The sequence below is a fragment of the Myotis lucifugus genome, unplaced genomic scaffold (genome assembly GCF_000147115.1).
Source record: "Myotis lucifugus unplaced genomic scaffold, Myoluc2.0 scaffold_104, whole genome shotgun sequence".
NCBI classification, from domain to species: domain Eukaryota; kingdom Metazoa; phylum Chordata; class Mammalia; order Chiroptera; family Vespertilionidae; genus Myotis; species Myotis lucifugus.
In genome coordinates this window covers 3,404,280-3,418,969 of record NW_005871152.1, presented here as the reverse complement: position 1 = coordinate 3,418,969, position 14,690 = coordinate 3,404,280, and the positions used below count along the sequence as shown (strand labels likewise).

At 54.2% G+C, this 14,690-nt stretch overlaps 1 protein-coding gene across 1 annotated transcript in view; it reads right to left on the bottom strand.

Moving 5' to 3' along the window:
- Positions 1–546: 546 nt before the first annotated feature.
- AMOTL1 (angiomotin like 1) overlaps positions 547–14,690 on the bottom strand; it is a 90,448-nt gene continuing 76,304 nt past the window's right edge. The window contains exons 9-14 of the mRNA XM_023757292.1: positions 14,146–14,295; positions 8,727–8,917; positions 5,806–5,931; positions 4,952–5,178; positions 1,887–2,162; positions 547–1,034 (exon numbers count right to left, since the gene is read on the bottom strand). Coding sequence (XP_023613060.1) covers positions 928–1,034; positions 1,887–2,162; positions 4,952–5,178; positions 5,806–5,931; positions 8,727–8,917; positions 14,146–14,295 — 1,077 coding nt within the window. The 3' untranslated portion in view covers positions 547–927. The remainder of the gene's footprint in view (positions 1,035–1,886; positions 2,163–4,951; positions 5,179–5,805; positions 5,932–8,726; positions 8,918–14,145; positions 14,296–14,690) is intronic.

The window sequence follows — 14,690 nt, the reverse complement described above, 5'->3', positions numbered from 1 at the left end:
ACCTAGTGCACAGTCAGAAAGGCAGTAGCAGCTGCGGAGGAGGCAGCAGCCAGGAGGCCAGCCTAGGGCTCTGTCCCGCTGGCCACTGCGAAACACAGCAGGAATGCTGACCGTTCAGACACCGCTCTCGTGAATCCCAGACCTACTCTGCCACGTTTCACTTAAAAAAGAAGAAGAAGAAAAAAAAGAATAAAATGAAAGAAAATGAAGCAAAGACAGAGAAGTCAGGGAAGTCGGGGAGGATGAGCACCAAGATCAAAACGCTCCCATTCTGTTCAGAAAACACTGCCTCAAGTCCAGACAAGCTAGGAAGCCCCACCATCTCCTGCAAAACCCAAACCAAGCCGGTCATTAGCCGAGGCCCGGAAGGTGGCCCCTCCACATTTCATCTCATCGTCACAGCCACACACATTCACAGGACACCCCCGGGGGGCACAGGTGGTATTTCATTACACCCAGAGGGGCTCCCAGAGACTTCTAGGAGGTTCTTAAACAAACAGATGCTAGAGGGCAACGAGAAGGGGGGTATTCCAAGGAAGATTCCGGTTCAGGTTTACGTGTTTATAACCAGAAAATGGGTGTACACAGACCCTCCCCATGAGATACATTTTCTGTACATTGGAAAATTCCATTTCCTATTTCTTCTTTGTTTCCAAACCTACATGCATCGTCTCTCTGCCACCATAGGCAATAAAAATCCATAGCGTCCACTCCATCTTCATTCGTGTAGGTCTCCTAGTTTTTGTTTTTTAAAAAAAACATTTATAAAAAGTGTTCTTACGAATCTGAAATCTTTATCAGTTCCAATCATTCCTGGTTTCCCATCGACCACCTTCTCGATCGCTCTTCTTGCTCGTGCCGCTCCCTTGGCCGTGCTCCTCCTCCGCTTGTCACTGTCCCGGCACGACGTTCCTCAGGGACCCAGCGCTAGATGAGGACCTCCATCATCTCCGCGTCCGGGAACTCGGGCTTGTGCAGCAGGCTGCTGGCGCGGCCTTTGTGGTCAGGCGACTTCCCGTGGCCAGGAGAGTTCTCTGCCAAACACAAGGGAAGTGTTAGCAGCCCGCTCCTTGGGGGAGGGCCGGGCCGCACCGGTGTCTCTGTGGAACCCTTTCAGACACCACCCTCGCCCCCAGTGCCTGCAGGCAAGGCCTGGAAGTCCGGCCCACGTGGGGCAGGCACTACTCACACATCCCTGTCTTCCTCAGAAAAGTGCATTCCAGGAATTAAATCTCAGAACAATGGCAATGCTGGACGTACTTGTCTATTTTGTAGGATGAACAGTTCATTTATGCCCCAAATAACCCCACACTTTCTCAAAAGCATTCCTGAAGAGACCCATCCCCATGACTGAGATGAGTCCCCGTGACAAAGCCAAGTCTACTCTTTCCCGGACGCTTCTGGACTCGTTGCAAGCTCACTCCTCCCAAGCCGTCTTCTCTTAAGTGTTTTCGGGTGACCCATTAGCACCAGCCTGAGTGCAGTGCCAGAGTTCCCCTCCTCTGCAGTTAAACCTGCCTTGTCCTTCAGGAAAGAGGCACCCCGACCCCAAATCCTGAATGAGTAAGGCCTCGTCCAGGTACCCAAGCCTCGGAGGTACCTGGTGCCTGGTACTGCCGCCCCCCACCCCCCATCCCTTGGAGCATGTCTATTTCTGCCCCTTGTAGGAAAGGGCTGGTTACAAAGCACGGTAATAAATTAGGAGTGTCGACACACACATTGCATTCCCTAAGAGCGCACAGCCTAGGTGTATTAGGGTAACCATAATCATAAAAAACACCCACAAAGTGAGAGCTGCCCCCTCCCCAGCTCAACAAAGACTCCCTCTCTCAGGCCAGAGAGCTCCAGGGTGTTTCCCTACAGCGTAACACATCAGAACATCTTACCCAGTTTCTCTGCAGTCCCTTTGGCCGCTGGGTGTTTCAGGACCGGGCTGTTGGAAGGGGTCGCACTCAGCCGGCCGCGGGTGGGCAAGGAGGCCATGTTGGGCCAGAAGAGTTCGGTGCTCTTGTCCGTCTGGGTGCTGCTGTCTTTGCTGCCCGTCTTGGCGTGGGCGCTGCTGGCCGACGTGGCGGACACTGTTGGGGCCGATGCTGTGGCAGGCGGGGCAGGCAGTGCGGGGGTGGAGGCGTGCTCATGGTGCTCCTTCCCCAGCAGCAGCCCTGAGGACGGAAGGACAGCTTTTCAATGCTGTTCTTTAATACAAACCAAATCCCTCCTCTCGGGGATCATTTTCTTCTTGACTCAGGACTCACCCAATGCACTTATAAGCACTGACTATGTGCCTGACCAGTTGAGAAGCACTGAGGAAATTTAACAACAGAAAAGACCTAGTCCCCTCCCTAAAAACCTATGTTTTTAAGGAGTTGCAAAGCAAACTGGTTATAATCTAATATGATAAACAGTAGGATAAAATGACTCTAGAGTGGCATGAGGTACCCAGTAGCCAGTGTTGAGGGTGGGGGATTCCTGCAAGGCTGTCTGGAGTTGACGCTTGCTTCGCCTCACGCAGGGCCAGGGAGGGCTGGCCTTGAGTCGTGGTTGTGTGCTTTAGAAAAACGGAGTCCTAGGCATGGCCCCACTGGCCTGCTGTGCTTCTGAACGGCCCACAGTTCCACCCCAGTCTTGGCACTGGAAGGTCTCCCGCAGCACCGGGGGTCAAATACAACCTTGTTTCCAGGTCAGACCGACACCCAGGAGACCCAGCAGCTGGGAGCCACGGCCCCGAGAAGCAGGAAGCCAGCCGGGCCCTGGGAAGAGCCACTCGGCTGCTTCTTGTTCCACTTCTCGCGGGGGCCCCGGGGTAGGCAGGCTGGGGGCAGGAGTGAGGAAGTGCTGGAGGGAAAAGGCAGGCATGGTGGGCAGTGCTTTCCCTCCTCCTCAACGTCTCCCTGCAGTGCTGGGCAGGACAGCTACGTTTTTATTTAAATAATGAAACACGGCACACATTCAGAAACGTGCCAGCACTCCCGAACACTAGCCTATAGAATGCGGTCAGCACAGTCAACTGCTTGTTCACGCAGCCGAACCAGCCAGCAATTCATACAGTGTCCTCCCCAGGGCTGTCGGAGGTGCCATTCACAGAAACACAGAGCAGCTCAGTGTGCCCAGCTGCGTCCTCCAACGGAACGTGCCTCTTGGTGGCTTGGATGTGTTGTTAAAAGAGGATTCCATTCAGCGGGTGGGGCCTGAGGCTGCTTCTCTAACAAGCTCCCAGGCGAGGCCGGTGATGCGGGTCCACCGGCCACACTCGGAGAGGCCGGGGACTTCGTACATGTCACCTCCCTTCGTATGTCACAGGTAGGCCCCGTGTTAGCCTCTGCTTTCCGGACATGGAAACGGAAGCTCAGAGAAGTGAGCATCTCATAGCTAAGGCGGCGCAGAAATGGGATTCAAGCCCAGCTGTGCCCAGCTCTACCCCAACCTGTGTTCCTCCCTCCTAACCAGCTGCAGGCTGACAGGGACGCTCTCGTGGAACTAGGTCACTGGCCAGTCATCTCACCCGGAGCCCTCGCCATCAGCAGGCGTACACTGTCACCCCCACCCCTCTTCCTGTTGGGCAAGAGGTGGTGGAAGCAGCGTGGGGACTGTGCAGAGGCCGTGTCTGCTGCCTCTGCCCCGCCTCTCAGAGAGCCTCTCTGGTTTTGTGACGCGTGGACACCAATGACGATGGCAATAATGGGAGGAACACAGTGCAGAGAACACAGCAATTCTTCCTGCAGACCGGGTCCTCTCCCAGGCCTGGTGTAGACCTGCAGATGCCAGGGACACAGGCACAGAGACCAGAGAAACGCCTGTCTGGCTGCATGTTGCAAACGGGCCTGGGTACCAACTCTCAGGCTCCCTAACTGTGTGGGGAGCTAAGTGTCCTGTGGGGGGTGGGGGGGGGGGCGGGGGGGCGCCTTTGATGATCCCAGCTGCTGTCCACCCGCATCCTCTTTGAAGTGCTGTCCTCAGAGCGCAGGGGCTGCTGAGGCCACCTGTGGAGGCACTTCACTCGGAGATTCTGGCTGGGAGCCTTGAACCCCTGACTCTGGCAGGTTCATACTGGAAGCTCTTATCCCCTCTGGCACAAAACAGCCAGGCTCCTCTGGGGTTCTGTGCTGACAAAAACTGGCTCTCGACTCCACAGATAAAGAAAACACACTCTGACCCAGGGAAATGCATCAAAGGAGGCCAGACCCTGCAGCTGCCAGAGTGCAGGGTGGGGGGGGGGGCGGGGGGAGGCGAGGCGAGCGGGTGAAGGGGAAGACGTGTGTCTGGGAATGCTGCCTGCTTCCTCTCCAGACCCAGCGAGCCGTCGACAGGCTGGCCCTCTCCCCAGGAAGCCCATTCGTGGCTAACACCACATCTGCAGAATTCTCAAAACTCTGCCCATGCAACCAGCACCACAACCATGCAACCAGCACCACAACCACCAGCCTCTCATGCTGGCACACTTCCTCCGAAGCGCCTCTGCCCCGTTATCTCATTTCGCTCTCCCCACGGCCCAGGGGCAACAGGACAGGCACTGCCCTGCTTTTCCAGGCGCAGAAGCAGAGGCAGAGCTGTCTGACAAGTGGTCGGGGGCAGAGCCAAGTTCAGAGGCCTGACGTCTATGGGCTTTTCCATTTTATGCTGTGAGGGTCGGGCACTTCCACTTTCAACCGTGATGATAAGTACATGAGTCAACCCACATGGCCAGTAGCCAATCTGGTGGTATAGCCGCTGCCTCCACATCGCTCATTCAGTTTTCACAGCCCAAGTATGATTGGTTATCCTCCCCATTTCACAGATGAGTAAACTGAGACTTGGGAATACTCAGCGACATTTCTGTGTCCCATGAGGGGCAGAAGCCAGACACTACAAAAGTGTCAGGACTTTTTCCACCAGATGAGGTTGCCTCTCAAAGCTGGTATAGCTCTTGCCTTCCAGACCCTAGACCCCAGCCGGACGGAGGCGTGGGGCTCACCTATGCTCCCCTTCCAGGTCCTCTCTTCCTTCTTCTCCTCCGCTAACTGGCTGCTGGTCAGAGAGGTCTGGCGGGAGTGTGTCCCGGTGGCCGCGGCAATGGAAGGGACGGAGCGGGCGGGCCGCAGGCTCGAGGAGTCTGCCTTCCCGGGATCTTTGCGGGATCGCTGCTGAAGGACCTTAATCATGGCATCCCTCTCGATGATCTTGGCATGGAGATTTTTAATGCTGAATAACAAGACAAAACAAAACAAAACAAGTCATAATCACACTCCATTTGGCTGGGAAAACACGAAACGTTTTTCAGGTTGCCCAGGGACTTGAATTAGAATTCAGGATGGAGAATGAAGCGCAGTAAAGTCTTCAAACATTTCCTATCTGCCAAGTGTATAAGCTGGATCTTTGGTAGTAGATCAGAGGGGTGCACCTCCTCTGGCCCCTGGGGAGCCCCTGGGACTTGCTGGGAACCAGAGGACATAGGTGAGAAAGGCGTGGCCTTCCAGCAGCGGCTCAGAGGCCCGCTCGGAGGGCCTGGGTCCCTGGCTGTGGGTGGGAGAGCAGCAGGAAGCCTCTCTCAGGGCCAGCCTTCCACGGAGGGCAGTTTCCCTATTTTCTCAGAAAGACAGAAGAAGAACAGGTTTTCTGGGAGAAGTTAATTTCCCCCACAAAGGCCAAAAATGAGAATCAGAAAACACTCGAGCTCCTTTCAAACTTGGAGAATAACTCGCCGCGCCTGCCAGCTGTTCAGAGCAGGGGCTGGGGCTGGAGTGTGAGCCCAAATGCGGGCCCGGGGGTCGTGAGGTGCGTGGCCAGGGGGGAGCGCGGTGTCACGGCCGCGCACGCGGCTGTCCTTACGTGTACTCCATGTCCTGACACCTCCTGGCGGCCTGCACCACCTCCTCCTCCTCCTGCCAGATGTGGGCCTCCAGCGAGGCCTCCCCGTAGCTGCCGTTCCGCGAGTGGTTGATGATCGTGGTGTCCCTGGCAACACAGGACACACGGAGGGTGATGCGAACGCTCACAGAGAGGCGTGCGAGGTCACTGCACTAAACATCTCTCTCCACACACTCCTTCCCCCGCTTTCCCTCCTGGATCCCGGCCCATTCGCTCCCTCAACTTGGTAGAATGAAGACAGTATCTAAGGAAAACAAAATAAAATCCCACAGTAACGATTCCCTGCCCTCTACCAGCACCACCGTGTATCACGCTATGTGGCAGCTATGACGATGGACGCTGCACCTGCTGACACGTGGATACCATTATTACAGTTGGTAGGGTCTCCCTTTCACACTTATCCTTTCTGACTTTCTCAATCGGAGTTGAAGTTTTATGGCTGCTCCTTACCCACACAGCAGCTATTTCAGTATTTCACAGTAAAATGGAGACTCAGTAAATACTTAAAGCGGATACTGGTCCCCTTGGACAGAGAGACTCACACTGAAAGCTCCCATCCTGCTTGCTTTCTGGCTCGCTTCTCGTTGCATGGGCCCCTGCCTGGGACTCAGGTCCACTCGGCGTGACAGCCACGCCGGCAGCACAGCAGAGAGATGAAGACACACAAGACACCCTGTCCTTGGAGAGTGCAGCGCAGGGTGGAGGACGGGAGGGACAGACACGGGGAGATTAAAATGTGGAGCTGCAAGCAGGTGTCTGTTGGAAAACTGGTCAAAGAGAACTCTTCCTGCCGCTGGTTTTGGCAATTTGACCGCTCCTAGTTAACGACGGCTGGTAAGAATAGGATCACTGTGCCCTGGCCGGGTGGCTCAGTTGGTCAGAGTATCATCCCGATACACTCAGGTTGCGGGTTTGATCCCCAGTCAGGGTATATGCAAAAATCAACCAATGAGCCCAGCTTGCAAAGGCTTTTGCAGAATCGCACATCTGTAGGCAGCAAGAGCTGGGGAAGTCCTGCATGTGGGGTCCCGCCTCCCTATGCCATGCTCTTGCCATTAAAAACCACAGGGCATCACCGAGAGCCATGCCCCAGACCAAAGTTGGCAAAGAAGCCAAGCCCCTTTGTAACTCTAGGATGGTTTGTTCTCTTCCACAGGATAGAGAGGTGATTTACTAATTACCTTACAGAGCAAAAAGCTGAAAAGAAAAACATCCCAACTGTGTAACCATCAAGAAATACTTCCAAGAGTGTCAATGTTCCCACCCAGACGGACCAAAGACTGAACTGGGGGCTGCAACCCCCTCCCCCCTCGCATCACGACCGCAGCTTCGACACAGCACACGTCTCAAATGTCCATCCCCACCCCCGGGGGCTCGCTTGGATGGGGTTCTGTGGGCTGTTTCCCCTCAGAGCACAGACCTGCATGAACAACACTCGGGCACTAGGAACTGATTCCCAAGTGGCCATGTCCCCCATGAATCTGCAGGTCTCCCCAGACGCGAGTGTGCCATGGCGCCCGGCAGAGGCATCGATGCCCCCATGGGTGGCACTGCTCTCCGCCCAGTCCTGGAGGCATCAGGTGAGCATGCTGCTGGCGGGTCTCCTCTACTTGAGGATGAACACGAGAGCCCATGGGCGGCTTACGAAGTACCCCCTCTGCCCCAGTGGGCCTCCTCTTCTTCAGCAGAGAAGAAATAACACATCCCAAAGAAACGTGGGGCTGACCAGCCCAATATTATGGATGCACCTTTGAAACCCGAGGATGGCCTCCAACTACACCCATGGTCGGCAAACTGCGGCTCGCGAGCCACATGCGGCTTTTTGGCCCCTTGAGTGCGGCTCTTCCTAAGCCTTAGGAGTACCCTAATTAAGTTAATAACAGTGTACCTACCTATATAGTTTAAGTTGAAAAAATTTCAACTCTCAAAAGAAATTTCAATCGTTGTACTGTTGATATTTGGCTCTGTTGACTAATGAGTTTGCCAACCACTGAACTAGACTAATCCTAAATTTTAGTGAATTCCAAACAACTCCGAATGAAATGTAACTTACTGGCAAAGGGCAAAGTGGTGGGAGACGGGGTGAGGGAGCGAGAGAGAGAGAGAGAGAGAGAGAGAGAGAGAGAGGACTGGGAGAATGCGCGGCCGCCCCAGCGGTGTGGCGATCACGCGTGCAGGTGAGCGCCGGCGATCAAGGAGCTACCTGCTCACCCAGACAGCAGGAGTTTCACAGAATTATTCTGTCAATTATTGAACATTTTGAGCCGATTTTGAAAGAAGAATAAGGTTGTGCACTACAGAAAGGAAAGAAGGCAACAGAGGTCATAACAGACGGCGGCAGAAATCAACTGCCAGCCAAGTGGAATCAGGCTTGAAGGCAGACAGGTCTCCCTTCCCACGTGGCCCCACCACTTACGAGCAGTGCGACTCGGAATAAACCGCCGCACCTCCCTAGCCCCATTTCTTCACCTGCAAACGAGGGTAATAACAGTTCCTCCTTTCAGGGCTGTTAGGAGAATGAACTCTTCTTGTCGGGCCTGTCACACACCCGCTGCTGAAATAAACTCTCCCAACATCACACTTGAAGACCGAATAGTAGCCCTGGGCGGTTTGGCTCAGTGGATAGAGCATCGGCCTGCGGACTGAAAGGTCGCAGGTTCGATACCGGTCAAGGGCATGTACTTTGGTTGCAGGCACATCCCCAGTAGGAGGTGTGCAGGAGGCAGCTGATCGATGTTTCTCTCTCATCGATGTTTCTAACTCTCTATCCCTCTCCCTTCCTCTCTGTATGTATTAAAAAAAAAAAGACCGAATAGCATCCGCTGTGTGAATGCACTTTACCTAGTGGAGTGAAGTCCCGTGGGACCCCAGGCTGGCCTCACCTCTCAGCTGCGGCGGTGGCTGCGGCGTTCATGGCAAAGTGCCGGATGGTGCTCTCTTCCAGATACTTCTGCTCCCACTTGGTCATGTCGGCCTCCAGCGCCAGGATCCGCTCCTCCTTCTCCCTCACAAGTTCCATGAGGGCCGGGGCATTGTATTCCAGCATGCTGGCTGGCGGGCCGTTTCCATGTTTCTAGAAAAGCAGAGAGAGAACATCTTGATGCGAAACGGGGGCTATAACGCAGACCACGTGAACCGTGTCTGCAGTTGCCCGCGTGGAGCACAGAGTTCACCCAGAGCCCCAGCACGTTCACACACCTTACCATCCCACTCTCGCTCCCTCTCCAGGAGGGATGACCAACCTTCGCAGATCCTAACACCAGGCTATCTCACCTACCAAATTCCTGCCTCAATGAATTGTCATGTAACTTTATCGTATAAATAGACAATATTATCCCAATTTTACAGAGGAGAAAACTAAGCTTCAGAGAGGCTAGATGAACTGTTCCATGTCTCTGAGCGAGGGTCAGGATTCAAACCCACGTCTGTCGGTCCATACGGTTCTGCATGACAAGAAGTGTCTTGTCCAACGTCCTGCAGCTCATTTATACCAAAAGCAAGAGCCTCCTGGTCTGGGGCACTTTCTGCCGAGTTCTCAGAAGTGATTCCAAGTGTTTGTCTTCCCCGAGGCTGGGAGATAAAACGGAGAGGCCCAGGAACTGGGAGCGAGAAGCCCTGACACGCGTACTCTCCCGGCTACAGAGCTCTCGTCTGGGAAACAAATGAATACCTGCCCCACTTAGAAGCCTGAGAGTCAAACAAGATAATGCACATGAGAGCATTTAATAAACTTTAAAGGGCTAAACAAAGTAAGGAGCTGCCAGAAAGTCTGTGATGCAAGCTCAGCCCGTTCTTGTCACCCGGGTCTGTAAGACAAGGAATAAAGCGGATGTCTTATCTGGATGCTCACAGAGGAGAATATTCACGTTTCAGATTTTTTTCCCATTGAACTCAGGCATCCTATTTCCTCTAAGCAGCACGACTTGGAGGACGATGGGGTCTGAGGAGGTTCTGACTTCAGGGACAATGACTTCATCCCAGCTATTCCACATCCCCTCCGGTTTACCCAGGGGTCACACATTGCACATGCAGAGCTGGCTGCAAGGTGAGAGAGGCACTCTGAACCACACACAAGCTCGAGCCGCCCTGATGGAGTCTCATCCTACCAGAGAAAGAAGAGCAATGGGCCCACGGGCTTTTGTAAACCGTATGTTTGTGTTCAATTTTTTAAAGCTACAAATACCAACTATTCTAGGATCTTGCCAGTGACTAACATTTAATCAGGAACAGAGCGAAGGCATGCACCTGTCCTCATCCACCTGCACAGGAAGTCACGGACTCTGGAGCCAGCACCTGGACATCAGGTCCAGCAACACAAGAGCTCCCTTGTTCTCAGAAACGGTCCAAGAAAAAGATCCCACAGCCTCGCTCAGCTGCCTCCCCGCTGGTCAGTTTCTCTCTGAATCCTAAGGTTCCCATCTCAGCTGGTTTATTCATTTTGACCTCACATGAGTCTTCATAGAGCACCTAATTCAGGCCATTAAGACTTATTAAATAAAAGCATGAGTTTCAACACTCAAGCATAGCACAGTCTAACAGGCAAGCACGCCGGCCAGGACAACGGGCCGACGGTCAGGCAGGCCAGCTTCTGCTGCCCATTCAGTTGACCATCAAATATTTACTGAGCACGTACTAGTACACCATGTGCTGGGAATACCACAGTGAACACATTTCTGTCACCCTTTCCAGTGGGACTGGAAAAGCTGGAGTAAGGGAGGGATGTGGGTGAGGGTGCCAGGATGCCCAGGCCTTGCACATACTCTGAAGGTCATGATGATAAAACAGCAACGACAGCTATTCTTTCTCAATGAGTTGCTCAGTGCCGGGCACTGTGCGGATTTTCTTATCTGAGGTTATACGTGTAAGGTCAGCATAACGTATTGGCCCCATTTTAGAGACAAGAAAGTTGAGGCTCAGACAGCTCACTTACCCAAGGGCACTTTCCTAGTAGGAGGAGCAGGCAGGAGTCACCCACCTTGGTCAGTCTAACCCTGGAGTCATCCTGTGAATCAGTTCATGACTCCATGCCGCTCTGTCACCTCCAGTCTACCTATTGTTGGGAAGGTTCCAGGGCACCTCTCAAGATTAACCCCGGCTCATGTGGGGGCTCTGTGTTGTTAAGGATGTGGGTGGAGAAGTTCGGCTGTGTCCTGGCATCAGTCTAAAAGGCAGTGGTTCTCAACCCTGGCTGCACATTAGAATCACACCTGGGAATCTTTTTAAAATCCTGATTTCTGGGCCTCATCCTCCGGAAATTCTGTTTCTTTGTTACTAATGTTGTGGCCCCCCCCCCATAACAAAGAAAACAGAATTTCCGGAGGATGAGGCCCAGAAATCAGGATTTTAAGAAGATTCCCAGGTGTGATTCTAATGTGCAGCCAAGGTTGAGAACCACTGGTCTAAGGGCAGAGCCCCTGTGCGGGTCTTGATTTAATAAGTTCTCTGAGCTACTCTCTCAACAGTCCCTTCAGAATAACGCTCTATGGGGAGTGGCTTTGTTGAGGGGGGATATGACCAGGAGCTCTGTTATCATGTGACCTCAGTGTGACCTTCCTACAAAGGTCAGATAAATGCCTCTGCAGCTCAGGAGTGAGGAGCGGGGTGCAGGTGGGCTGGTCACGTCCAGGCAAGCATATGCATGAGCCGCTGCAGTGTGAATGAGGAGGAAGCTGATCAGCGAGGCCCCTGGGTGCCTTTCCCAGAAAGGCCGAGTTTCTCCGGGGACCCCAGGCTCTGGAGTGGACTAGAGTGGACTTCAGGCATCCCTGCTGAGAGCCAGCAGGCCTGCACTCACCACACTGTCCACGGGCTCCAGGCAGGAGTCTGACCGAACTTTGTAGTATACTAGAGGCCTGGTGCACGAAATTCGTGCACTGGGGAGGGAGTCCCTCAGTCCGGCCTGCACCCTCTCGCAGTCTGGGACCCCTTGGGGGACATCCATCTTGTAGTCCGGGATCCCTCGCTCCTTACCGCTTGGCTCGCTGCTCCTTAGCGCTCTGCAGAGGCAGGAGAGGCTCCCACCACCACCACTGCGCTTGCCAGCCATGAGCTCAGCTTCTGGCTGAGCAGTGCTCCCCCTGTGGGAGTGCACTGACCACGAGGGTCAGCTCCTGCATTGAGCATCTGCCCTCTGGTGGTCAGTGAGCATCATAGTGACTGGTTGTTCCGGTCATTCCACCATAATAGTCGCTTAGGCTTTTATTATATAGATTCCACATGGAACTAGCTAGAAACTCAAGGTTTTGGGCTGAATTTATGTGTAATAAAATTTTTACCTTTTTTGGTTATAGAATAATGTATGCTCACTGACAAAATGATAGAATACAGAGGTATTCAAGGAAAAAAGAAAAAAATAATACTCATCTTTTTAATGAGGAAGTAAAACAACAAGGAAACTTATAAGAGATGGATCAACACGCTCATGAAAAGAAACAGATATTATTTTCAAAGTAATGCTGAGATAAACAAAGTTCTGTTTAGCTCTATATAGATCATCTCCCCTCTTTTTGGTCTCATATCAGCCATAACCTGCAGGGGGTCTGCTGTCAGTCCCCCAGACTAGATCCAAAATGCAAGCCAAGTAATTTTCCTGGAGAGCCTCATTATGAAACCTCTGTCTCCCCTCCCCCTCCCCCAGGTACTCCCAGATTTGCCAGCAGCCTTTAGGCATGGCAGGGACTCGTGTCTGCCCGTCTGAGGAAGCAATGGGCGTGAGGGTGCATGGCTCTGAGCGTGCACACTGTGAACGGTCCTCTGTGGCAAGGGATATTTTTAAGATCATTCTAACCTCACATTTCTCCTGGGTACACAGCAAGGATAATGGGGTTGAGTCTGGCTTCACAGCATTCAAAATAGAAGGTCCCAGGATAAGTCACCTAACCGTAGGGGCTGGGGACACAGGAACTGGAAACAAACATTCTCTGCAGCGCTGAGTTTTGAGATCTGCCCGTTTTGCCAGCCAAGGGTTCGTGCGGCTCACCGGTGCCAGCTTACGAGAAGCCGGCCCTCCGGGGGGAGGCTCAGACCTCAGTAACTGCACATGGGGAACAGCTGGAGGGTGGCCCACAGGCCAGGGAAGGCGGCCCAGGGAGGACGGGGCAGCAGTCCAGAGACAGACTCACCCTTCCTTACGAGCCACCAACTAAGCCAAGGTGGTGGGCGGCCGGGTGGGTTCCTTAATGTTCTGGGCGATCTCACCGACACCTCCTCCGCCCGCCAAGTACACACGCCCGGGAAACGTGGGCGCCGGCCATGAGAAAGGACGGGGCCGGCCCGCGTGTGCGCTTTCAAGTGTTTCCAAGTCTTTCACCCACAGCCACTGTGCCCCGTCCAGTAGGTAATTCCACGGAGCCATCTTGCATTCCCCTGGTTCCCGACTGAGGGCGCACCCTTCATCGCTGCAGAGGGCTTTGCCCACCGCACTGGCCGACGGCGCACGGCCAGGCGCTCGCTGGAGCCAGGAGTCTGACGGCCTGGGAGGCTCCCAGTCCAGCCACAGGGCCGTCCTGCAGGCTTGTCCACAAGCTGAGGCGCACGGAGCCCGGCTGGGGCATTTTACTTGAGCTTATTCATAGCTGAGTTATGCTAAGTGCTGCTGCCAGGATGAAACAAGGCAGAGGAGCAGGAGCTTACGGCCAATATTACACTCCAGGGATCGTCCTGAACGCCTTCCTATCCTTTACCTCGGACATGCACTGATGGTCAGTTCTTCTAATCTCCCCCCCGCCCCCGCCCGCTCCCCCTGGATTCCCACTGCCACTCCCCGTGATGACACCAACAGCCCTCAGGCCGGCCTCCTTCACGTTGCCATCTGCCCCCCAAGACCCCCCCAGCCCTGTGCACGACATTCCTCTCCAGCTGAAAAACTACCATCGTTGGCTCTGTTGTCACAGGACAAAGCCCAGTCCCTCACCTGGACCACATGCCTTCCACGGCTGGCCTCATCCCTCCAGCGCCGCACTGGGCGTTCCCCCCTCCAGCTGCCCCCTGCTGCCCCGAACTGCCTCTCTCCTCGACATATCCTTCCTCTACTTCTGATGTTCTCCCCAGAACCCCCCAAAAACTCATCTTTCAAAGTCCAACTCCAATGTCCTCCTCTGGGAAGCCGTCTAAAGCCACATTCCCCGATGCCCAGCCGCCTTCTGTGAGGACGTCACTCCCGTGAGTGGACTGCCCGTCCTCCCCTGGCCGCTGTGCCGGCTCCCTAGGACAGGGAGCTCTCCTTGGCCCCGGCACCCCAGTGCCGCGAGCGGAGCCTCGTGTGCATCCTGCCATCTGTCGGCCCCTCCCCCGGCCCCGCACCTGCTGGGTCCTCAGGGCGTCCAGCTCTCGCTCCAGCCAGGTCCGAAGTCTCCGCTCCATCTGCTCCCGCTTCTCACATGCGGACTGCAGCTGGGTCAGCGCCTGCTGCAGCTTCTCCACCTTCTCCACGTAGGCTTGCTTCTCTCGTAGCTGAGAGGAGGGAGAAAAGGAACCCAGGATTGGACTGGCGGTTCTCAGCACCGGGGTGGAGGGAGACCAGACTTCAACTACCAGTGCATGTGCCCCCCTACTCCTCCCACTGCCGTGAGCTGGCACAGAAAAGGGTTAGACACGGCCACCAGTTGTACCTCACGCGGCCGGGATGCTTGGAATCGAAGACCCTGCTGGGGCACCTGCCTTCAGTTATTGGTACAGCTCTGAGCGCAATCCTTGGTTACTGCTTAGTAATTATAGCATTTGCTGGCATTGGAAATGGGGTTAAGAGTTTTAATGTATGAGGAAATGCTTACTTCTACATGTTAACTGGAAATCCAGAACAAAAAATATATACACAGTATCACACTTCTGTCTATCTATGAAGAAAA